The following is a 25,641-nucleotide window of genomic DNA, read 5'->3' on the forward strand; positions in this document are numbered from 1 at the left end:
GGTGTCAGACAAAATGAAATGTCTCATGCAAGTCTAAGGCAGCTGATTGTCCAGGATCACTCATTTGTAGCAGAGGCATACCAGCACCAGCCCCTGAGCCTGGGCAAATGCTCAGTGACCCTTTCCCATGTCTCTCTAGGCAGCACCCATGTTAATAGAATGCCTTTCATATACATAAGGCAAATGATCACCTAACGCTAGCTTTATGGTAATAATAAAGCTGTTAGTCAACAGACTGACATTGGTCTCTCACAACCATCCAAGGCACAAACAAACCTGATGGTTTGATAACAGAGCAGATCTAATGAAATTAGGGCATCAGAAATCCAAATGCTGGGCTGGAGAGATGGCTTAGCAGTTAAGGCACTTGCCTGTGAAGCCTAAGGACCCAGGTTCAATTCTCCGGGTCCCACATAAGCCAGATGCACATGGTGGCACATGCATCTGGAGTTTGTTTGCAGTGGCTAGAGGCCCTGGTGTGCTCATTCTCTCTTTCTTCTTCTCTGTCTCAAATAAATAAATAAATAAATATCTTAAAAAAAACCCAGAAATCCCAATGCTTATGAAAGGAGCAAGAAGTAATGGTTGTTCTGACCTTATGCAAGATCTGTTTTTCTTGTTCCAACTATTATATAACAAATAATGGGGGACCGAGGGGATTGCTCAGTGGCTAAAGGCACTTGCTTACAAAGTCTGCTGGGTTTGATTCTCCAGTATGGACATAAAGCCAGTTGTACAAAGCAGCAGGTGCAGCTGGAGCTCTTTTGCAATTACAAGAGACCCTGGCACGCCCATTTTCTCCTCTTCTTTCTCTCTCTGCTCACAGATAAGTTAAAAAAATACAGTGGAAAGATAAGGAGGAGCAATTATAGGTGGTAAGTTACATGTGATGTGGGAAAATGGTGAGACTGAGCAATTGGAAGTCTGGTTAGCTGTAAACTAGAATTATAGGTAATATTAGAAAGATGAGTCCAGGCATTTTGGCTCACTTACTACATGCTCAAGTGATACAAAATTCATTAATTGTGTTATATAATTGCGTTACATTGATATTCCTTCATTTATTCATTAATAAAGTCCGTACAACGTGCCAAACATGGTGCTGGGGTCGTGTAGAAAACAAATGTGCAAGACCAGTGGGGAATACAGACAAGATAAGAAAATTACCTTGATTGGGTCAATAGCTCTCATTTTTCTGTAGTTACCACACTCCATTCAATAAGCTGTACTAACTACAATCCTGAACATGCATGCACTTACTTACGTAGCTTGAAATACATGAAGCAAAAATTCAAACAGTACAGACCCACAGTGACTAGCGGTGATCCCAACACGATCTAGATGCTACTAACCACGCGTGGCTAGCACATTAAATTCGTTTCATTTGCCCAGACATATTTCAAATGACCAAGAAGCACTAGTCTCTGCCATTATAACTGGGGAGCACAAAACACACACAACCCCGTCGCTGTTGGACAGTTTTTATTGCAAGGTCCTATTCTGGAGGCAACGGCTGGAACCAATTCCTGCATGCATTATTTCTAGTTACCCAGGATTCCTTGCGTGCATTATATCTAGTCACCCAGAATTTCTGTGCTTTGTTGTTGCTGTTCATAGTTCTTTGGTTTCTAAAGTCAGTGGTGGTGCATTCCCAGAGTGGCTTCTCTGAGCCTCACTTCTCCTATCCATAGGAAAAGGAAGGGAACCTGCTTATCTTGCAGGGTCCTCCAGTTACTTATTTATTTTGCAAAAGGAAAATGTGACCCAGTAGGATTGGACAGCAGCAAATAAGAACAGCCAGATAAAAAATCAAGTATCCAAGCCAGGCATGATGGCACACGCCTTTAGTTCCAGCACTCGGGAGGTAGAGGTAGGAGGATCTCCGTGAGTTTAAGGCCACCCTGAGATTACATAGTGAATTCCAGGTCAGCCTCGGCTAGACTGAGACCCTACCTCAAACCCTCCCCCCACCCCACAAGAAAAAAAAAAATCAAGTATCCTGGGCTCTGTGTGTGCTATCCTTGCTTACCGAACACCATGAGAATAAAAGATCCAGCCAACATGATGATGGCCTGGAGGGTGTCTGTGTAGATCACGGTGGCTAAGCCTCCTGTGGAGAGAGGGCAAGCAGGAAACTTTATCCGTGTGCACTCACGTGTTTCCTTCATGTCTGGGTTTCCTCCCATCCAAATTTCACAAATGACCCAGGAGAAAACAGGAGAAATTACCAGTTACTGGGCAGAGTAAGCCTGTAAATCCACACCACCTACTTGAGAGATGGAGGCAAGGTTGCCAGTTCAAGGGCAGCCTAGCTTACGACTGAGTTCAAGGCCAGCCAGGGTAACTTAGTGAGGCAGTCTCAAAATAAAAAGTAAAAACAAACAGATTAAACTCAAAAGCTCAATAGTAACAAGCTTATCTTTTTGTTCTGTTGTTTTGAGATAGGGTCTTATGTTTTAGTATAGGCTGGCCCTGAACTCTATGTAGCCCAGACTGGCCTTGAACTCCTGGCAATCACTTGCTTCTGCCTTCTCACTGCTAGGATTACAGATGTGAGCCATCATGCCTGTCTGCACAAGCTTATTTTGACATGGCTATCTCTCTAGTGCTTGTGTCTTTTATTATTTCTATTTCTCTTGCCTTAATTCTGCTTTCATTTTCTTAACCTTTCCTCCTTTTCCATTTCCTCCCTTTATTTCACTTCCTTTCTTTCCTTCTCTTTTCTTCTTTTTTCTTTCCCATACTTCCTTCTCTTCTTTCTTCCCCCCATTCTTCCCTTCCCTTCCGTTCCCTTCTACTCTTCCTCTCCCCTCTTTTCCCCTTCCATTTTTCTTTTCCTTTGATGGCAGTCCTTGCTCTATAACTCAGTCTTGCCTTGAGCTCCCAATCCTCCTGCCTTAGACTCCAGAGCTCTGGAATCACAGACACACCACCAGGCTTGGCCTTTGTCTTGTTCTGATTCTGAGGTTCCTCTGTGGAGTTTCATCCTTGTGCTTTGTTTTAAATATTAAGTAGGAGAAAGGACAAAAGTTTAGCATCCTAAATGTTATCCTTAACAATTCCTCCACTTCCACCACTTAGCACCATTTCCTAAACAAAGCCAACAGGAGTTTTCCCCAAAGAGCAGGAAGGAGGACAAAAAGAAGGAGACATCACCACAGGACTACTTGTAAAGGGGAGGGGGCTCAGTGGAATGGGGTGAGGGAGAAGGACAAACAGGATCAATAGGAGGAGACTACAATCAGATTATATGTTCAAAAATCCTCAACAACAACAAAAAAAGCTGGGCGTGGTGGCGCTAGCCTTTAATCCCAGTACTTGGAAGGCAGAGGTTGGAGGATTACTGTGAGTTCAAGACCAGCTTGAAACTACAGAGTGAATTCCAGGTCAGCCTAAGCTAGAATGAGACCCTATCTCAACCACCCCCCTAAAAAAAAATTCTCAAAAATAAACAATTTTTTTCTCCAGTGTTGCAATGTTAGTTGCAGTCATTAAATAGCAGATTTATCCTTGACTGTGTTTTTGGCAACGTGACACACACACACAAACTCACATTCACACACATATGGGTAGGATAGAGAGAAGACCATAGCAAACTCACCAGTGATGGTAAAAACAGCAGTGATGGCCAGGAGGATGAAGATGGCCAGGTAGAGGTCTAATCCGAAAGCCAGTTTTATGAATATGGCTCCAGAAAATATATTTGCCTAGAAAGGAGACATTCAGGATGGGGAAAAAACAAAAGCGTCAGGCCATTCAAACCTCTGGTGTCTTCTCCAGTGCCAGCATACCCTCTTCTTCCTGGCAGACTTCTACTCATCTTTGAAGACTGAACATCAAGATTCCTACAAGACCTTCCATAAAGCCTCAAACAGTGGTGATGGTTTTCCCCACTTCATAATTAGCTCCTTGTCCAGCTGAAGCACTTGTGAAGTACGTGACGTATTCTGAGAACATTTTTTGCACATTGAGGATAAGAAAGTCTTAGTAAATGCTTATGGGAATCCCTAAGCATGATGCAGTGAAAAGTATATTATTAATACTAGTGTTTCTGTCTGTCAGTGAGGACTTTTGCATATAGATGGGTATGTACATACATAATTTTATTGCTTTTATATATTTGAAACTGCTAAGCATTTTGTGAGACTGCTTCCATGAGATTGTGTACTTAATGCTATATACTAGGAACATTTGGAAATGTAGAGAGGTAAGCTGAGGAGATGGTTCAGCAGTTAAAGGCACTTGAATACAAAGCCTGATAACCCAGGTTTGATTCCCCAGTACCCACATCAAGCCAGATGCACAAAGTGGCGCACGTACCTGGAGTTTGTTTCGTAGTGACAGGAGGCCCTGACATTCCCATATTTTCTCTCTTTTGCTAGCTCAAATAAATAAATTTAAAAAATTTTTTAAAAAAAGGCAATATAGAGAAATTCTGGGGAAGTGGTGGAGGTGCCAGCATGGTTTGTGAACCTCCATGAATCTCTACATTAGATAGAGCAAGGATGTAAAACACAAAATACGGTGTGACAAGGTACGTCCATGGAGTCCACAGGACAAGACATGGAAGTAAATTAACCTCATTAACAAGTTCTACATGGCATCAAGGTCAGTGTGAAACTGGAAAGGAACAAGACTTCTTTGAAGGAACTGAGAATTATATAGTCTCAGGGTGGTCTTGAACACACGGTGATCCTCCTACCTCTGCCTTCCAAGTGGTGGGATTAAAGACATAGATTACCATGTCCAGCCAAAATATTCTTAATTGCAGGCAATATGTTTGTATACAAAAGATCCGAAATATTACACGGGAAAGCTTTTTAGATTTAATAAACATTTTTTAGCAAAGTAGTATGATAAAAAAAAATCAGCATACAAACTGGGCATGGTGGCTCATGCCTTTAATCCTGGCATTCAGGAGGCAGAAGTATAAAGTTTACTGTGAGTTTGAGGTTATCCTGAGACTACATAGTGAATTCCAGGTCAGCTTGGGCTAGAGAAAGACTTTATCTGAAAACAACAACAGCAACAACAACAACAACAACAAAAAGTCAGCATACAAACTGGGCACGGTGGCTCATGCCTTTAATCCTGGCATTCAGGAGGCAGAAGTATAAAGTTTACTGTGAGTTTGAGGTCATCCTGAGACTACATAGTGAATTCCAGGTCAGCTTGGGCTAGAGAAAGACTTTATCTGAAAACAATAACAACAACAACAACAAAATCAGCATACAAAAATCAGCATTCTTCCTATGCAGCAACCACATCCTGAGAAGGATACTAGGGAACAATCCCATTCACAACTGCCTAAAAGGATATCTTGGAATAAATCTAATTAATAAAGTGAAAGACATGTATAATGAAAATGTTAAAACATTCAAGAGAGAACTTGTAAAGGACACTAAAAGACAGAAAGACCTCTTGTAATCACAGATCATATTATAATAAAAATAGTGGGCCAGAGAGATGACTTAGTGGTTAAGGCACTTGCCTGCGAAGCCTAAGGACCCATGTTCAACTCTCCAGATCCCACATAAGCCAGATGCATAAAGTGAGGCAAGCACAAGGTCAACAATGCTCACTACGTGGCACATGTGTATGGAGTTTGATTTCAGTGGCTGAGGCCCTGATGTACCAATTCTCTCTCCTTCTGTATCTGTCTCTAAAAATAATAAATAAACAATTTAAAAACGACAACTTTACTAAAAGCAAGCTACAGATTGAATGGAATGCCTATGAAATTCTGATGTCATTCTTCATAAAATAGAAAAAAATAATCATGGAGGCAAAAAATAGTCTGGTTACTCAAAGCTAAAAAAGAATCATGCTGGAAGTATCATCATGCCTGATTTTATGTTATACCACAGAGCTACTGTAACAAAATAGCATGGTACCAACACAATATAGACATGTCGATTAATGCAACTAAACAGAAAATTCAGATATAAATTATACATACAACTGTAATCTCCTGTTTTCTTTTCTTTTCTTTTCTTTTCTTTTCTTTTCTTTTCTTTTCTTTTCTTTTCTTTTCTTTTCTTTTCTTTTCCTTTCTTTTCTTTTCCTTTCTTTTCCTTCCTTCCTTCCTTCCTTCCTTCCTTCCTTCCTTTCTTTCTTTCTTTCTTTCTTTCTTTCTTTCTTTCTTTCTTCCTTCCTTTCTTTCTTTCTTTCTTTCTTCCTTTTTTTTCAAAGATACCCAAAAATATATGCTGGAGAAAAGACAGAATCTTCAACAAATGGTGCTAGAAAAACTGGGTATCCACCCACAAAGAATGAAACTAGATCTCTATCTCCAGAGAATACTTGGAGACTTCTGGGTAAGATGGTGGCATAGGAATCACACTAATCCAGCCTACAGATGGATTTGAGCAAAGCCACAGCAAAATACACTCTTCATCTGAAAAGTGAAGGTGTATAGGGTTTTTTTTTTCCACCACAGCGGAGAAGCAGGAGACCCTAAGATCTATCAGAAAGGAAGAAATCGGCCAGAATCCCACTGAGGAGCTTGTGGACCCCAGCTGCGGGACCCACATGGGTCTGCACACTTGCTTGGTGTCCAGCTGCAAGAGCAGAGACCAAAAAAGGGGATTTTTCCAACCTCATCATCCTCCTTGCAAAGTCAAGAAACCTGAAGGGGAGACAGCAGAAGAGCTGCTGAACGGGGACACAGGTGGGACCAGCTGAGCAGCTCCAGTACAACTCCAGGCTTCCTGCACTCTCCCATCCCCCACCTGACAGAACCTCGACCCGACCCTCCGGAGAAGGCGTTCGGCTTCTGGCAGCAGGGCATCCAGCGCAGCTGATCAGAGCACCTGATTCACAGCCCAACACGGAGGGATCGAGGCGGGCTCTCAGCATTGGTGAGATTTGAAGCCACTCCCAAAGGTAATGAGGTTGCAAAAGAGCAGGTGCACAGGCCTGCACTGGAAGTGCTAGCCTCTCTTTCTATGTCAGGGCAGGTTATTGGTTACATCTCCTTGGTTGGATTTACCTTTCTCAATTAAGCTGTATCTGGGGGTTGGCTATTGTTGCCTTTGATGCTTTCAGACTCTTAGGGCTTTTGTCTTTTTCTTCTGTCATTATTGGGGGCAGGGTCTGATTCAGACCCAGGCTGAACTAGAACTCATTTTGGGACAGCATCACCCTGATTCCAAAATCAGGCAAAGACAAAACAAAAAAAGAAAATTACAGACCAATCTCCCTCATAAACATAGATGCATAATTCTCAACAAAATGTTGGCAAAGAGAATACAAGAATATATCAAAAAGATTATTCACTTCAACCAAGTAGGCTTTGTTCCTGAGATGAAGGAATAGCTCAACACACACAAATCGATAAATGTAATACAAAAGTGGACTGAAGGATAAAAATCACATGACCATCTCAATAGGTGCAGTAAAAGCAATCAACAAATCCAACCTCCCTTCATGGTAAAAGTCCTACAGTAACTGGGAATAGAAGGAGCATATCTCAACATAATAAAGGCTATTTATTTATTTAGTTTTGTTTTTGGAGGTAGGGTCTTGCTCTAGTCCAGGCTGACCTGGAATTCACTCTGTAGTCTCAGGGTGGCCTTGAACTCACAGCAATCCTTCTATCTCTGCCTCCCAGGTGCTGGGATTAAAGGTGTGCACCACCACATCCAACCTAATAAAGGAGTTCTATTCAGTGGTAAAGAAAAATAAAATTATGAAATTTGCAGGGAAATGAATGGATCTGGAAAGGATTATACTAAGTGAGGTAATCCAGGCCCAGAAAGCCAAACATTGCATGTTCTCTCTCATATGTGGATCTTAGCTACAAATGTTTAGACTTGTGTGTGAGCTGGAACCAAAAAAATCAGTAGCAGAGGCCAGTAAGCTGGATAAAGGCCATAAGGGAGGGAGGAGAGGAAGGACTTTAGAGGATGAGATTGTATATATGTAAGTAGAAGAAAAGATTACAGGGAGTGGAATAGCCTAAGTGAGGCCAGGGGAAGAGATTGAGTAAGAGAAGGGTTGGGGGAGGTCACTCAAAATTCAAGATATTCTGAATGAGACATATGAAAGCCTACCGCTTTGGATAATGGCACATCCAGAAGCCATAGATTGCTATTAGTTGTTTTGTTTTTGTTTTTTTTTTTTTTGGTTTTTCGAGGTAGGGTCTCACTCTGGTCCAGGCTGGAATTAACTCTGTAGTCTCAGGGTGGCCTCGACCTCATGGCGATCCTCCTACCTCTGCCTCCCAAGTGCTGGGATTAAAGGTGTGAGCCACCACGCCCGGCTCATAGATTGCTATTAGAATATTAGAATAGTGCCAGGGCTGGGTTACCAACCAGTGAGTTGTTGGTCAGAGAGGTCCCTGCTGCTTCCAAAACGCTACAGGCTTTTGTCAAGGCCCTTGGTTTCCCAGGAGTAACATATGGTCAGACCCTATTGCTGAACAGTTCACATGCCTGGGCAGCAAGATCACTGAAAAATCAAGCTGGTGTTGAGCTGAAAAGCTTCTCCCTGTAGACCATACAACTGTAAGATGAAAAAAGCTGCACTGCATGCAGCCTTTTGGGAGACAGAAGTCATCAGCCATGAAAAAAGTGGACACTGGAAGCCTCAAGTTTGGCCAGACAAGCCAAATGACCAAACAGGTGCAATGGTGGCATGTCTGCTCTGGGGGAAACCAACTGCTCTCTAATTGGACTGGAGGCCCGCTCTATGGGAGGGAATACATGTCTGGTACTGGAAACCTAATCAAAAGCCTATGGCAGGGCTGGAGAGATGGCTTAGCGGTTAAGCGCTTGCCTGTGAAGCCTAAGGACCCCGGTTCGAGGCTCGGTTCCCCAGGTCCCACGTTAGCCAGATGCACAAGGGGGCGCACGCGTCTGGAGTTCGTTTGCAGAGGCTGGAAGCCCTGGCGCGCCCATTCTCTCTCTCTCTCCCTCTATCTGTCTTTCTCTCTATGTCTGTCGCTCTCAAATAAATAAATAAAAAATGAACAAAAAAAAATTTTTAAAAAAAAAAAAAAAAAAAAAAAAGCCTATGGCAGGGGAGGTCATGTGCCTTAGGGGTATAAAGCTTGCTCTTGTCTGGCTAAATGCATATATTATTCTCACCAAACTGTTCTGAAAGCACTGCACTTAATGTTCATTCCCATTTATTAATGCTACCCTCACTTTTGGTTGGAGAAGTTTCTCTTTTCAGATGGCGGTGACCCAAAAGGCAGTATAGGGCTGAGAAGAAGGGATGGAGGAGTGCTCAGCACTGAAATATCTCTTTCACACTGTCCAAGCCTCAGGGTCCATTGCTTAAGAGGTGGTGGAAAAAATGTAAAAGCCAAAGAAAGGGCACCACTCCTTCCAATGCAACTGCACAGACAGAAATTGGCCTGGATATCCATGACCGCCCAGTGCCTGCAATACCTTCACAAGACCCTCGTAATAGTAGAACAAGATGATGACATCAAAATAAAAGAGAGACCGATGGAGAGAGGGAGGGGATATGATGGAGAGCGGAGTATGAAGGGAAAAATGGGGGAGAGAAATATCATTGTTTATTGTCTGTAAGTATGGAAGTTGTCAATAAAAAATAAAGAAAAAAATCAACTCCAAATGGATCAATGATCATAACATAATGTAAGTCCTGGAATTCTGAAACTATTAGAAGAAAAAGTAGGAATAATATGTCAAAAGATAGGTAGGCTATAGAAGCTACCTTCTTGTTCTGGCGAAAAAACACCCAACCAGAATCGGGTCATGGGAAGAGTTTCTTTCCGCTTATAGTTTTGAGGGTAAGTTTCATCGCGATGGGGAAAGTGTGGCAAGGCCAGAGCAGGTAGCGGGGATCACATCTCCATGTTGGCATGAAGAAGATGGTCAGAGTGAACTAGCCATATGGCAGGAGGGAGGGCCAGACCGTAAAGTCCCAAAGCCCTCTGCCAGTGACACGCTTTCTTCAGCAAAGCTCCATAACCCCCAAGACCCCACAAGTTTCCCAAATTGCCACCAACTGGGAACCAAATATTCAAAATACATGAGCCTATGGTGGGGGTGGCATTTCATTCAAACCACACAGGCATAGGCAAGGACTTTCAGAATAGGATTTTAAGACTCTCAGGAAATAATACCAACAGTTTATAAATAGGGCCTCATAAAACTGAAAAGCTTCTCCCCAGCAAACAGTTAATTATTGAAGAGGTGGTCTACAAAATGAGAGAAAATGTTTGTTAGGCATACAGGTAACAAGGATTAATATTTAGAATAAAAAGTACTCAAGAAACAAAACAGGGGCTGGGAAGATGACTCAGTGGTTAAAATGTTTGCTTGCAAAGCCTGCTGGCCCAGATTCAATTCCCCAGTACCCAAGGAAAGTCAGATGCACAAAGTGGCACAGGAATCTGGGCTTTGTTTGCAGCAGCAAGAGGCCCTGGCACACTCATACTCTCTCTTAAATCAATCAATAAAAATATTCTCAAAAAAGAAACTAGCCATTGCCTGGTGTGGTGGCGCACGCCTTTAATCCCAGCACTCAGGAGGCAGAGGTAGGAGGATTGCCTTGCCGTGAGTTTGAGGCCACCCTGAGACTCCATAGTGAATTCCAGGTCAGCCTGGACTAGAGTGAGACCTTACCTCGAAAAACCAAAAAAGAAAAAAAGAAACTAATCAACAGGAATCAAACAACCCAATGAATAAATGGAATAATGAAATGGATAGCTCACAAAGATGAAACAGAAATGCTAATAAACATTGAAAAAATTGTTCATTCTAATTAGGCATGAGAGAAATGCAAATCAAAACAACATTGAGATTCCACCTTATCCCAGTGAGAATGTCAGTCACTAAGGAAACACATAACAAGAAATGCTGGTGAAGATAGGGACAAAGGGCAACTCTCATACAGTGCACAGCAGTATATGAGAGCTACATTCTCGTATATAGAATATATGAGAGGGCTGGAGAGATGGCTTAGCGGTTAGGCGCTTGCCTGTGAAGCCTAAGGACCCGGTTCGAGGCTCGGTTCCCCAGGTCCCACGTTAGCCAGGTGCACAAGGGGGCGCACACGTCTGGAGTTCATTTGCAGAGGCTGGAAGCCCTGGTGTGCCCATTCTCTCTCTCTCCCTCTACCTGTCTTTCTCTCTGTGTCTGTCGCTCTCAAATAAATAAATTTAAAAAATATAGAATATATGAGAATGTAAACTAGTCTGGCCACTATAGAAATCAGTACGACAGTTCCTCAGAAAACTAAAAATAGGGCTTACCACATGACCCTACTATACCACTCCTGGGTATTAACTCAAAGGATTCTGAGTCAGCATATCACAGAGATATTTTTATGTCAATATTTGTTGTAACACTATTTACAATATCTGAGTTGTAGAACTAACCTAGGTGCTCAAAAAGAGAAGAATTAATAAAGAAAATTGAACATATGCCATGCAAGGCATATAGATGCAAAAGCAGAAAAACATTTTAAACAAATTAAACCAGTCCCAGAAAGAAAAATATTTCCTCTTGTTTGTAGTTCCTGGATTTTGTATAGATACATAAACTCATGTACCAATATGACACGAAAGTAGAAATGAAATTGTCTAGGAGACAAACTAGATTAGCAGATGGGGAACCTACAAATAGCTGTGCGTGGTGGCGCATGCCTTAAATCCCAGCACTCAGGAGGCAGAGGAAGGAGAATCACCATGAGTTCAAGGCCACCCTGAGACTACCTAGTGCATTCCAGGTCAGCCTGAGCTTGAGTGAGACCCTACCTTGAAAAACCAAAACCAAAAATAAAAATAAATCTAAAAACTTAGAAATTGCATATTAAGCATGTAAATTAGACATGCAGAAGCAAATTTCAAATGAGTCATAGAAGAATTTATGTAAGTATCTTTGTGGAACCTGAGTCTGGGGAGGGGTGGGGCAATACATGGTTATTTTTCCCCCTCTAGGATTTAAAACAGGACCTGGGGCTGGAGAGATAGCTTAGCCATTAAGGCGCTTAACCTGCAAAGCCTAAGGACCCATGTTCAACTCTTCAGATCCCACATAAGCCAGACACACAAGGTGACACAAGTGTACAAAGTCATGCATGTGCACAAAGTGGCACATGCATCTGAAGTTTGAGTATAGTGGCTGGATGTCCTGGTGCACCAATTCTCTCTCTCAATATATATGTTGGTGAAAATCCTGATTCTGGTTACCTCAGCCTAGAACTCAAGCCAGCTTTATAAATAAGCACTTAAAAAAAACAACAACAAACAACTTCATTACATGCTACGGTTCTCCAGAAAGGCAATTGCTATGCATATTGAAGGCAGAGTATGTTTTTAAATATTGGATGTATATAAAAGTTCTTACTATTTCAGAAAAGATTATTACCCATGGAGGTACCACCTATGCACGTCTGTATCCGTCCGCATCATAATTGTCTCATCGATCCTGGCCTGTGAACGGGGAGCTTAGTGAACCAAAACATTTTCATTTTTTCTGTTGTCCCACCTAATCATTTTCTCATTGAGACACAGTATCCTACTATGAATTTCTTGACTTTTCTTTCTATTATTTTGTATCGGTAAGGCATTCAATGGATGGTTTTGAAACCTGTGTAAATGCCTTATATCTTAATATGTATTTATTGTGGCAAAATATATTTAGGTTAAAATATGTCATTTTCACCATTTTTAAGTGGAAAGGTAACTTGTAGTTATCACACACAAAAATGATGAATTATCTCTAGTAAAGAGGAATTGTGGGCTGGAGAGAAGGCTTAGCGATTAAGGCACTTGCCTGTGAAGCCTAAGGACCCAGGTTTGATTCCCCAGACCTCACATAAGCCAGATGCATAAAGTGACGCATACATCTGGAGTTCATTTGCAGTGGGTAGAGGCCCTGGTGTGCCCATTCTCTCTCTCTCTCTTTCTTACTGAGAAATAAATACAAATAAAATAAACATTTTTAAAGAGGAATGGTAATGACCCCCAAATTATCTTTTGTTATGAGACTGTTGGATGAAGCTATATAAATAAGGGTCATAGATAAGATTGTAATTTTTAATAATGTGAATTTTATGATTTCACACTTTGTAATGTAGTTTTCTAAAAGAGCTTCAGTGCTTTGGGAAATATAAACTGAGATGTTTAGGGCTCAAGGGACACCATACCTTACAACTGATTCTCAATTTATGTGCTTTTGGAGGCTGAGAACCTGTGAACATGCTGATCTTTCCCTAACCTGAGCTGGGGAGAATGCTGAAAATGGTTCCATCCTAAGTTCTCATAGTGATTTGTTTAATAAGTAGCAGGTGTAGAATTTGTTATCGGAGTGTAAACATATGTAAACATATGAATGAATGTGTCTCAGACGTGTCATTAATTTAAATCAAAACACAACCTTGGGCTGGAGAGATGGCTTAGCAATTAAGGCACTTGCCCGCAAAGCCAAAGGACCCCAGTGCGATTCCCCAGGACCCACGCTAGCCGGATGCACAAGGGGACGCACGCGTCTGGAGTCCGTTTGCAGTGGCTGGAGGCACTGGCGTGCCCATTCTCTCCCTCTCTCCCTCTCTTTCTCTCTCAAGTAAATAAATAAATATTTTAAAAAAGAAAACACAAGCTTGTAGGTCAGGAAGGACTCTTCCTGTGTTGTCTTTGCAGCTGACCACAGACCTGCACAAGAACACACATCCTTCACCTCCGCCCAGCTCACCATATCCAATCCTATTTTTCCTACCAGAAGCCTCCCAACTCCAAAAGCCCATATCCATCAGAGGCTCCTTTAACTGCTTCCGTTTTGAGACATGTTCGTGGCCTTTAGGACGATAGAGCTGTAGATATTAGAGTCAGAGGACAACTGGATGGTCAGCAAGTCCAGCCCACTCGTGGAACATGTGAGCACCCCACTGTGGCACCCCGGGGACCCTCTGCTTATGCTAACCTTCATGCCCTACGGACTGTTTAAGTGGCTCCTCCATGATGACAACTCTAATCGTACCTGGCAGATAGCAGCATCTTTTCTGATTGAGTAGAGCATCTTCTGTTTTGCCCATACCCCATTCTAGATTGTATGCTATTTGAATGTGTCTTCACAAGGGACCAATTATTTCATGTTTAGAATTCTTATCGCCTTAGGCATACAGTGAACTGCTGTTGCTCAAGAATCTTCATTACCCTAAGACGCAGCTTAATAATCTTCAGTAAGTGCTGGAAAATGCTCACATTGAAGGAGGAAGACTCATGGAAATTAACCTAAGGAGCCCAAAAGAGAAGGCTAGCTTCTCTCTTATAAATCTCGACATGTCCTTTGGACTATAAACTTGGGGACATTGTTTACATTAGTGATACGTGAGGATAAGTGAATTGATTTTCCCTTGTTTGCTTTATGTATTGATTAAACTTCAAATTCCTATCTTCTTTCTGATAGTCTCCAGGGAACAACTATTTCATCACTTATTTATGATACCTGTTTTATAGGGGCCATCTTTGACAAGGCCGGGTCAACTTAAGGAAAGCCAGTATATTAATAGAAAGCACTTTCTTTCTGGTGTTTGATGATTAAACTGAAAGTGAAAATATAAATGGGGGTTGACTCTGGGAAAGCAGAAGGGAGTTAGTGTGCAGTGGGAAAGGTAAAAGTCAAGAGAGATCTTTCTCTGTGTCATAAGGGAGCAATGGTGACTTGAATGACTGAAACATTTGCTCTTTCTGTACATCAGCTTAAAAATATTTATCTATTTGAGGGCTGGAGAGATGGCTTAGTGGTTAAGCGCTTGCCTGTGGATCCTAAGGACCCTGGTTCGAGGCTCAATTCCCCAGGACCCACGTTAGCCAGATGCACAAGGGGGCGCAGGTGTCTGGAGTTCGTTTGCAGTGGCTGGAAGCCCTGGCGAGCCCGTTCTCTCTCTCTCTCTCTCTGTCACTCTCTCTCTGTCGCTCTCAAATAAATAAACAACAAAAAAATCTTAAGGGCTGGAGAGATGGCTTAGCGGTTAAGCGCTTGCCTGTGAAGCCTAAGGACGCTGGTTCAAGGCTCAGTTCCCCAGGTCCCACGTTAGCCAGATGCACAAGGGGGTGCATGCGTCTGGAGTTCGTTTGCAGAGGCTGGAAGCCCTGGCGCGCCCATTCTCTCTCTCTCCCTCTATCTGTCTTTCTCTCTCTGTCTGTCACTCTCAAATAAATAAATAAATAAATTTTAAAAAAACTTAAAAATATTTATTTATTTGAGAGAGAAAGAGGGTGAGAGAGAGAAAGAGAGAGAGAATGGGCATACCAGGGCCTCCAGCCACTGCAAACGAACTCCAGATGCATGTGTCCCTTGTGCATGTGCCTTACGTGGGTCCTGGAGAATGGAACCAGGATCCTTTGGTTTTGCAGGCAAACGCCTTAACCACTAAGCCATCTCTCCAGCCCATATTAGTTTCTTTCTTTCTTTTTTTTTTTTTTACTGCTCAGAGAGTAGATTTATATTTTGGAAGTTCTCCTGACTTGAAGGTTCTCTACTTTATCATTTCAACTCTCCTGAGTTTCTTTCCCCACATTAAGACTTTGTAGATGGGCTGGCGCAACCATTCTCACTCTCTCTATCCTTCTGTCTGTAAATAATAATAATAAATAAAATAATAAAATCTTAAAAAACATGACTTTGTAGAAAGATCCCAGGGATCCATTTAAGTTTTGACCCTATAAATACCATTGACAGTCTATACATGCCAATCTCTGATGTTAGCATTCAGGCACCATCAGGAAACTTCTGGAAGGTACAATGCCAGGAGGCAATGAACTCACGGAGATTGACAAAGCCACGCAGCTGAAGAGGGAGAGGATGGAGAGGTAGATCTGGAGTCGCTTCCCTCCAAACCGTTTCTTGAGATATTCCGGCATGGTTGTCACCTGCAGGGACAGACATCAGAAGAGTCCACTTCATCTTGGAGCCTCGTGCACTCAGAATCCTCACTACTCATTAGACGGCGGTTAGGCACTGTGCATAGCCCCTGGAGAATAACAGAGGTGTGAGTCCTCGGTAAAGTGCCAAGGCTGGGACAAACGCGGGCATTGTAAGTACAGTGACAATCTTGAGATTTCTTCTTAGCTCTGACATACATTGCATGTTGTGACCTCTGACAAATGACCATCTTTGAATCTTCCTTTTCTCAAAGGAAGGGTTTTAAACAAAAGCACAGGTACATTTCCTACAATACTACCAATGCCTAGTAGACACTTGATAAATATATTTCTTATTATTTTCTCAGTAGCTCTACAGTCGAGTAGTCATAATAAGATTTGAAAATAACAGATTTCAATATAGCTGGTTGACAGATTGATAGTTGAACACATTATATATCTACATTTGAGTATGTATTTACATAGTTGTGTTTTGTATTGAACAGAAGAGAATCACATTAAATCTTTATTAAGAGAGAAGCCTGTGGTTTTTCATTACTGAAATATGAGATTGACTATGAGATATATGAAATAAAAAGGGTATCTCTCTGGCTTCTTCAGAGACTATTGTGTGCATGATTTAGTCCCCTCTAGTATGAAAGGATGTTGATATACACGTATATTTATGAATTTTATCAAAAACCAAAAGGAGAACTCTTAGTGGATCACCAACTGATAGTAGCCCTTGGGAGACGGAACGCCACAGCCAAGAGCACATGCAAAAGTTCTGTGGCATGAGCCCTTGATCCAAGGATAGCATTGCTCTGTGTGTGTGTGTGGCTCTGTGTGTGTGTGTGTGTGTGTGTGTGTGTGTGTGTGTGTGTGTAGTGATGCCAATGTGCTTGTCAAAGGACATTGGGTGTCTTCCACTCTTCCTTCACCTGCCTGTTTCCTTGAAGTGAAATATCTCACTCAACTCAGAGCTGCTGTTTCCCCCCGCCCCTTTTTTTGTTTGGTCAGCAAGCCTCAGCCATTGTCAGGTATCTGCCCTTGCCTGATGGACTGAGGTTATAGATGTGTGCGGCCACACCACGCTGTTTACTTGGGTTCTGGGGAATCAAACTGTGGTGGTCTCAGGTCCTTATGCTTGAGCAGCAAGTGCTCTTAACCACTGAGCCATTGTCCCAGCCCAAGGTTAGCATCTTTCAGCAAAGCGTATTCAGGTCTGGAGCCAGAAGGGACCTGGGTGAGCAAAAGGTATTCATCTTCGATGCGTACGTGAGCAGTATTCACTTACTGTGCTGTGCAAAGCGATAGAAAGATTGTCTTTCAACATACTTTCATCCCAGGAATCACCCCATGACATAGCACCCATGGTCTATGCCCCACGGCCAGAAGAGACTCACAGTATCAGTAGGTAATGCTTGGGGGGAGGGCTGGAGAGATGGCTTAGCACTTAAGGTGCTTGTCTGCAAAGCCAAAGGACCCAGGTTCGATTCCCTAACACCCATGTAAGCCAGATGCACAAGGGGACACACGTGTCTGAAGTTTGTTTGCAGTGGCTAGAGGCCCTGGCACACCTATTCTCTCTCTCTCTCTCTCTCTCTCTCTCTGCCTCTTTCTCTCTGTCTGTCACTCTCAAATAAATAAATAAAAATAAAACAAAAGAAATTTAAAAAAAAAAGAAGGATCTTTGGGAGAAATCCATGTTTGGTAGAGTAAAAAAGCCTGTGTCTGGGAAGGCTCTTGTAGGAAGCTACTGCTTTGTTTCTCTGAATGGGTATGATGTAACCATTAAATTGCCTTCTAAATAGTTATATTTACATCCATAGACTAGTGCTGTTTCCAGCTTTGGTCAGAGAAGCTCCTTTTGGCAGTGAGCAGTAGCAACTCAAGAGATTCATAATTGGTCAGTGTGCTGAGAATAAGGGGCCCTTGAGTTCTTGCTCATACATGGGACTTCTAGATCAACCCCCCAATGCCAAGGGAACATCACAGAAGCTGCAGGGGGCGGGGGGATGCAGAAGAGCCCAGGGAGAGCGAAGAGGGAAGTGGAGCACTGTCTTCGGAGCATGGCATTGCGGTTGCGCTCTTGATCTCACGGCAGCTGTGACTAACGGCATGAGATCTGCCCCAGATTTGGCCTGGCATCATCCTGTCATAGGATTGGCAGGATACTGGGAGATCCTATGGGAAGGAAATTTGACTTTTTGTCAACCTGTTTGGTTTTAGCAAAAGAACTGAGGAGGGGAAAGCACCCAGGTTTTAAATTTAGAGCAGAAAGAATGAGTGAATAAAGGAATGCATGATAGACATATATATCTGAAAGATTTTTTTTTTTTTTTTTCGAGGTAGGGTCTCAGCGTAGCTCAGGCTGACCTGGAATTCCCTCTGTAGTCTCAGGATGGCCTTGAACTCACGGCGATCCTCCTACCTCTGCCTCCCGAGTGCTGGGATTAAAGGTGTGTGCCACCATGCCCGGCCCTATCTGGAAGATTTTTTTTTTTTCCCTCAGAATTGCTGCAGATACTCACCCCGGCCTTGATGTAGATGGGGACAAAGAACCACCCCAAGAGCAGCAGCAGCAGAAAAGACTGCAAGAGAACCAGAAGAGAGCAAAGTTAAAGAGGTTGGACGTGTGGGCCTTATTAATTCACAACCCCTCTAATAGTAATGAAGGTCTTCTTAAGTCTTGTCTCAGTCAATAACTAGGACCCCGAGGTACCTGTGGGTCTTGTTTGTGTGATCCACAGGTCATAGTCCCTGTGGCGTAGGATGTGACTGGAAATGTGTGGTTAAAAAAGAGAAGGAAGTCGAACTACTGAAAGGTCATACAGCTTTTGTCAAAGGCAAATGCCGGGGCTGGAGAGATGGCTTAGTGGTTAAGGTGCTGGCTTGCAAGCCTGACTGTCCAGGTTGGAATCCCAAGTACCCACATAAAACCAGATGCACAGAGTGGCTTGTGTGTTTGGAGGTCGTTGGCAGTGGCTGGAGGCCCTGGTGTGCCCATTCTCATTCTCCCTGCTTGCAAATAATAAATATATTTATTACATATATAATAATAAAAGATGAATGACAGAAACAAAATTTGATTGACAAAATATATTACACTATCTAGGAACTTAAAAATGATGCTGAGAACACAATGCTAGGAGTGTTGGGTATAAAGGCTCTTCATGCAGGGGCTCGAGATATGGCTTTAGCGGTTAAGGTGCTTCCTTGCAAAGCCAAAGGACCGAGGTTCAAATTCCTAGGGCCCACGTAAGCCAGATGCACAAGGTAGCACATGCATCTGGAGTTCCTTTGCAGTGGCTGGAAAGCCCTGGTGGGCCCATTCTCTCTCTCTGTGTGACTCTGTCTATCTGTCTCTCTCTGCCTCTTTCCTTCTTTCAAATAAATAAATAAATGAATAAAAATAAATAAAAAGAACTTTAAAGGTCCTTCATGCAGACTGTGCTGCCAGTCACAGTGGGAGAGCACAAGGCATTGTCCCCGCAGGAGAGCAACGCCCCAGCACTTGGCATGGGTATCTGTGTGCAGCGCAGTGTCTCATCAAGAGCACTTTCTATGGAGGAACAGATGTAACCCGTGACACGGCCAGGCAGGCACCTTTGCCCCTAACGCATGTAAGGTCCTTCCACAGAAACCTCCCAGCTGGGGGCCTCCTCCTGCTGTTTTTCAGACACTTTTTCTAGAGAACTCCTTAAAGAAAATTCAGTGAGTAGATTTGATACACTCCACCTATATTTATAACAGAACAATATATTACTTTCATTATCTTTGTGTATTCTGACGTGGAGGAAAAGGTAGGAATTTTTTTCTTTTTTTTAAAGAGCAGTGTTATGGAATGGTGAGGAATATATATGAATGTCAAAGCAATGAGAAAGACATTTGGAAATCAAAGGATATCCCCAGTACTCTTACCAAAAGAGATAATGATGATATAATCAAGCATTACGATGCAAATTGTTACAAAGTCACTACATATAACATTTATGTTGTTCTCGAATAGCCAATAAAGGAGACATAATAAGCACATGCATTGTGTTATGTGGGCAGATGTTGATGTTCACAGAGATTAGGGAAATTCAAGGTCAGGAGCTAAAAGAACATCAGAGTTATCTTCAGCTTGATAACAATCCTCATTGGGCCATAGGTCATTCTCTCCATGCTTCTGAAAGTTGCCTTCACTGTGGGGTCCGTGACACTGTCCAAACAACCTCACATCATAAGGCTTATCTGACCAATGGCTGGCTACATACTGAATGGACCCTCTGATACTTATGAGGTAAAAGCAGCCAAATAAGTAAAGAAATAGATAAATAAATAAATAAAATTCCTTCAACATCAGAAGAGTCAAGACATTTGTTATGATTAAGATTAGTTTCTGAGTCCATCTAGGGCTGAGCTATTTAAAATTTTCACTATGGCTGGAGATACAGGTCAGTGGTAGATTGTTAGCCCAGCATGTGCAAAGCCCTGGGTTCGATCCTTAGCATTACAAATACACCCCAAAGTAAAATGTCAGTGTGGTTCAACTTTCTTCCACTTACCAGTACGCACACATGTAAACAAAACCACTAGAAAGAATAAAACTGGGCTGCAGGGATGGCTTAGCGGTTAAGGAGTTTGCCTGCAAAGCCAAAAGACCCAGGTTCTATTCCCCAGGACCCACATTAGCCAGATGCACAAGGGGTGCACGTGTCTGGAGTTAGTTTGCAGTGGCTGGAGACCCTGATGTGCACATTCTCTCTCTCTCTCTTTCCCTGTCAAATAAATAAATAAAACTAAAATATTTAAAAAAAAAAGAATAAAACAATGTAATGGGGGAAACCCAGGCTATTCACATGCCCTGCCCTGTGCTGGGTGATTGGGAGGTATGAGTGGGAAAATGTATGTGCCATGTCCTTAAAGGATCTGGAATATGATTAAAGCACACAGGTGCTGTAGACTGACAATAGAATAAGGCAGTCAATCACAGGCATTGTATCTACCATCTTTCAAAATATTCTTTCCTCACTGTACTTACTGACCTGCTGAGGCCCACATGGACCTTTTCCATTCCTCCTTCTGACAGGTGGTAAGCCTTCACTATACCGTGGGCGACTCTCTCCTCGTAATTTGTACACTAGTGAGTGTGTATCTGTTTCGCCTATCTGAATGTAAGCTCCTCCAAAAAAAAAAAGGGACTTTTTTTTTCATAATGCTTTTACATTTTATCTGGTCGATTGCTGGAGATACAGGGCCCAGGGAGGACAGCTAAAACTGAGAGCTCAAATGGGCAAGTTTAAGTAGAGGCAGGATCATAGAAAAGATGTTCTTGGTAGGAATAACCGTAGGAGAAGAGTCTGAGACGTCAGTAAGGATGCGACCCAAACGACCTAAGCAGAATGCAGGAATAGTGGTGCTGGAAAGGAAACAAAACAAATGGACTGGTAGTGGGGAAAATTAAAATAAAAGCAAAAGGTGTATATCCTATACAGACTCCCAGAAAAACCTGGCATATGTTTTCATTCAAATATTTGGACCTGTGGCGCACGCCATTAATCCCAGAGGCAGAGGTAGGAGGATCGCTGTGAGTTCGAGGCCAGCCTGAGACTTACATAGTGAATTCCAGGTCAGCCTGGGCTAGAGTGAGTCTCTACCTTGAAAAACCAAAAAGAAAGTGAAAAAAAAATGGACCTGTATTATGTGAAAGAAATGATGTCACTTACATGTGACTCAAATGCCGTCACAGCGATGCCTGAAGCTGCTCCCGTCCCAGCCAGGCCCACGAAGTGTCCACTGCCGATGTTACTGGCAAAGAGTGAAGCCCCCATCTGGAAAGCAAGAGAACAGACTTGAAATTAGGTTCAAAAGATCCAAATCAGACTTCTTCAGAACCAATAGATGTTGGGGTGTTCTAAAGCACTGCTTTTCAGAGCAAAAGTCAACAAATTAGAGCTCCAGGGAAAGGATAGAGCTGGTTTGTACCTTTGGGATTGGCTGAGACTTTTATCTCAACAGGACATAAACAGTCCTACAAGGCAACAGTCTGATTTCATGTCCCAGATAAATCTGCCCCTGTCACATTGGCCAAGTTGCTTGTTAATTTCCATTTCTTTTTCTACTACTTAAATAAGCCAGAAGTTCTGTTGAAAAAAGCACCTATTGAGTACCGACTAATTAGCCAATCCAACTTGCACTCTCTTCAACTTCGTTGAGAAAGATGTTTCCTTTCTATTGCAGCAAAATAATAAACAAACAGCCAGGAGTGGTGGCGCACGCCTTTAATCCCAGCACTTGGGAGGCAGAGGTAGGAGGATCACCATGAGTTCGAGGCCACCCTGAGACTCAATAGTGAATTCCAGGTCAGCCTGGGCTAGAGTGAGACCCTACCTTGAAAAACCAAAATAATAATAATAATAAACAAGCAAACAAACAAATCTGGCTGAGGAGGTCACACACTAAAATTCTGAAAGAAAGAAACCCAGTCGGCAGGAGTCCAAGAGGAGGAGCCTTAGAAACACCGTCACAGTGAGCAGAAGCCACCGGCAACAGACATGTACAGCAGAAAGCTAGGTGGGTTTCAAGGGCAGGGTTGGAGGGACCCAGGAGTCAGCTGACAGTGAAGTGGGTGAGCAGAGGCTGATCCCAACAGGAAGAGCAGCAACAGTGCGGGCCTGGGAGCTGAGGAAGTGTGCCGAGCTAGCAAGAAGCCAAGGAGATTCTTCCTGAGAACCAAGGTAAACACACAAGATAGAGCTGAACTGGAGGGCTCCACGTGCAGTCTAAACCGGGGCTCAACTGATGATTCCACGGCATCTGGAACAATGGTTTCAGCACAGAGTGGAGGACTTAAAAAATTTTATTTATGTGTGTGAAAGAGGAGAGGAGAGGAGAAGAGAGGAGAGGATAGGAGAGGAGAGGAGAGACGAGACGAGACGACACCAGGGCTTCTTGCTGCTACAAATGAAGTCCAGATGGATATGCCACTTTGTGCATCTGGCTTTATGTAGGTAACTGGGGAATCAGACCCAGGCTGTCAGGCATTGCAACACTGATCCATCTTCCCAGCCTTTCTCTTTTTCTTTTCTTTACTTTTTCTTTTAAATTTTATTTATTTATTTGCAAGGAGAGAAAGAGAGAGAGAAAGAAGACCGACAGAGACAGAATGGGTGTGCCAGGGCCTCTAGCCACTGGAAACAAACTCCAGACTCATGCAGCCCCCTGTGCATCTGGCTTACGTGGGTACTGGGGAATCGAACCTGGGTCCTTTGGTTTCACAGGCAAGTGCTTTAACTGCTAAGCCATCTCTCCAGCCCCCCTTCTCTTTTATCAAAGTGGAGGGTTTACGAAGATTAAATGAGCAGCCCGTGCACACCAGGATCAACGTCTTCAACGTTTTCTTTTTTATTCTCACTCACACACGAAACTCCAGCCTACTTACTGGCCACCAGGTCATGTCTCTGCCAGCCAGGAAGAAGCCTCCGACAGTGCTCCGATTGGTCTTCAGCATCGCCTGAGCAGAACAGGAAACACACAAGGGTCAGAAGACAGTGCATCCCAGATTCCCACAGGTCCCCAGCTGCTCTGGCCAGCGTGCTGACTTCGGGGTTTCAGCAGTCCCGTGGAGAGACACGCTTTCCTAGATAGCGTGAGGCAGCATTAATTTTTAACGATGTCCAGGGTCACGGTTTTATAATGACTCAGCTGGCACAGACTTCTAAGAAATCATCTCTCACAAAACGGATGCTTTTCATCATTTGTGAAAACAGCGGCCTATCACTAAAGCTGCCTTTGGCAAAAAGACGAGGAGGCACAAGTTCATTACTACAAGGAATGAACAGAAAACGTATGACTCAAACATCCGATTTACTAAGTCAGAAAGTGGGTAACAAGGAAAGCAAATGCAATGTTCTTTTTAAAGACTAAAAACAACCCATTTGTCCATTATGTCAGATGCTGAAGAGACCACACAGTTCCGTCTCTGTTCAAACGAGAGGAACACTAGGAAAGTCATTTCATTCCGTACAAGCACCCAAAGAAGTGATTCCAACCGAGAGACAGTAACATTTGAAAAAAAATTGTTTAGGTCGTCTTAATTTGCCATGTCTCACTTCCCCCTCATTAAAATGCTTTTCCCTTGGCTGGAGAGATGGCTTAGTGGTTAAGCGCTTGCCTGTGAAGCCTAAGGACCCCGGTTCGAGGCTCGGTTCCCCAGGTCCCACGTTAGCCAGATGCACAAGGGGGCGCACGCGTCTGGAGTTCGTTTGCAGAGGCTGGAAGCCCTGGCACGCCCATTCTCTCTCTCTCCCTCTACCTGTCTTTCTCTCTGTGTCTGTCGCTCTCAAATAAATAAATAAATAAATAAATAAATAAATAAATAAAAGTTATTAAAATGCTTTTCCCTCCAATTTTGCTGCCCATCCCCAAATCCCGCTGGTCTTCCACGTACCCACACTCCGACAGCCATCACCACCACAAAATAGATGACAATGACAGAGATGTCAGCAGCATTTTGGATGTTCCCTGACAGTGAAGACAGATCTGGGGGTCCAGCCGTGGTGTTGGGGCTTAATGTGCTGGCCATGGCTGCGGCCAGGGCTGTTCCTAGACTGTAGAATGACCTCTTCTTTTCATAGAAGCACTGAGTTAATGATCAGCCTTAGGCAGGTGGGGCAAGATATGAGAGTCAGCTCCTGGTCATGGGGACCTTTAAACCTCTGCTGTGAGTCCAGGCTGTTAGACCCCCCCCACCACACCCCCAGCCTTCCAGTGGCTAGAGCTGTCTTCAATAGAATGTAAAAGCCAGGGAGAGGAGTCAGAAGTGGGACGTGGATCAGAGGAATAAAGTGGGGTAGCGAGTGAAAAGACAAGGTATTTAAAGGAGATTTGGCCATTCGCGTGAGCACAAGGAGGAGATGAAGCGGGGGATATGGAGCGATGGGGCTGGGTGGACTTAGGTTGAGCAGTAGGTGGTGACCCCTTACGGAACATATAAGACCCTTGGCCACAAATCATAGCCTTTGGAAGTGAAGTGACCGGGTAGTCCGAGCAGTCTTCATATGATGTGACAAGATGCCGGCATCCCGTCGGGGAACGGCAGCAGCTCTGACAGTGCTCCTTGTGGGAAGGAGAGGGCGGGAAGGTGAAGCCGGTGGGGCCAGGGGTTGTGACGGGTGAACCAACCTAAAACGATGGGATGGCGGTTTCCACGACTCATGACCCTGGTTGCTTTTAGGACAGTCTGTTGGAAGTTAGAAGAAGAGCCCTGACACACTTTCCCCCTACTTTTTTTTTTTTTTTTTTTTTGCCAAACAGGGTCTCCTTCTAGCCCAGGCTGACCTGGAATTCACTCTGTAGTCTCAGGCTGGCCTCGAACTCACAGAGACCCTCCTACCTCTGCCTCCCGAGTGCTGGGATTAAAGGCGAGTACCACCATGCCCAGCTTCCCCTATATTTTTATGTTAAAAAAACCAAACATAAAACTTACCATTTTACCTATTAAATATACAATTCTGTGACATTAAGTACATTTGAAATATTGTGCCATTCTCACCACCAGTCCTTTTCAGAGTTTCTTTGGCATTTCAAATGGCGCTCACGACAGTGGCCCTACCCTCTCCGAGTTCTTAGAAGCTTATCAGTATCCTAAGTGCCCTAGCAGCTGTGACATGCAGAACTGTCCTTGCCCTCATGGCACGGGAATTGCGAGCCAGGGAGCTGTTCTTGGCTCCGGGGTGAGCAATACCCCAGCAGACAGCTCATGGGAGCCGCACAGGCCTTGTCTTATGAGTATATGACAAAATGAATTT

At 43.3% G+C, this 25,641-nt stretch overlaps 1 protein-coding gene across 2 annotated transcripts in view; it reads right to left on the bottom strand.

Moving 5' to 3' along the window:
* Nucleotides 1-24,437, bottom strand: part of LOC101598107 (solute carrier family 5 member 4A) — a 45,818-nt gene extending 21,381 nt beyond the window's left edge. Inside the window, exons 1-7 of one of the 2 annotated variants that reach the window (XM_045132644.1) lie at nt 24,282-24,437; nt 23,274-23,345; nt 21,559-21,663; nt 18,379-18,438; nt 15,749-15,853; nt 3,602-3,707; nt 2,030-2,110 (exon numbers count right to left, since the gene is read on the bottom strand). In XM_045132644.1, coding sequence (XP_044988579.1) covers nt 2,030-2,110; nt 3,602-3,707; nt 15,749-15,853; nt 18,379-18,438; nt 21,559-21,663; nt 23,274-23,345; nt 24,282-24,416 — 664 coding nt within the window. In that variant the 5' untranslated portion in view covers nt 24,417-24,437. The remainder of the gene's footprint in view (nt 1-2,029; nt 2,111-3,601; nt 3,708-15,748; nt 15,854-18,378; nt 18,439-21,558; nt 21,664-23,273; nt 23,346-24,281) is intronic. The other variant, XM_045132643.1, reaches the window with a different exon arrangement.
* Between the last annotated feature and the right edge of the window lie 1,204 nt (nt 24,438-25,641).

This window comes from Jaculus jaculus, chromosome 13, assembly GCF_020740685.1.
Source record: "Jaculus jaculus isolate mJacJac1 chromosome 13, mJacJac1.mat.Y.cur, whole genome shotgun sequence".
NCBI lineage: Eukaryota > Metazoa > Chordata > Mammalia > Rodentia > Dipodidae > Jaculus > Jaculus jaculus.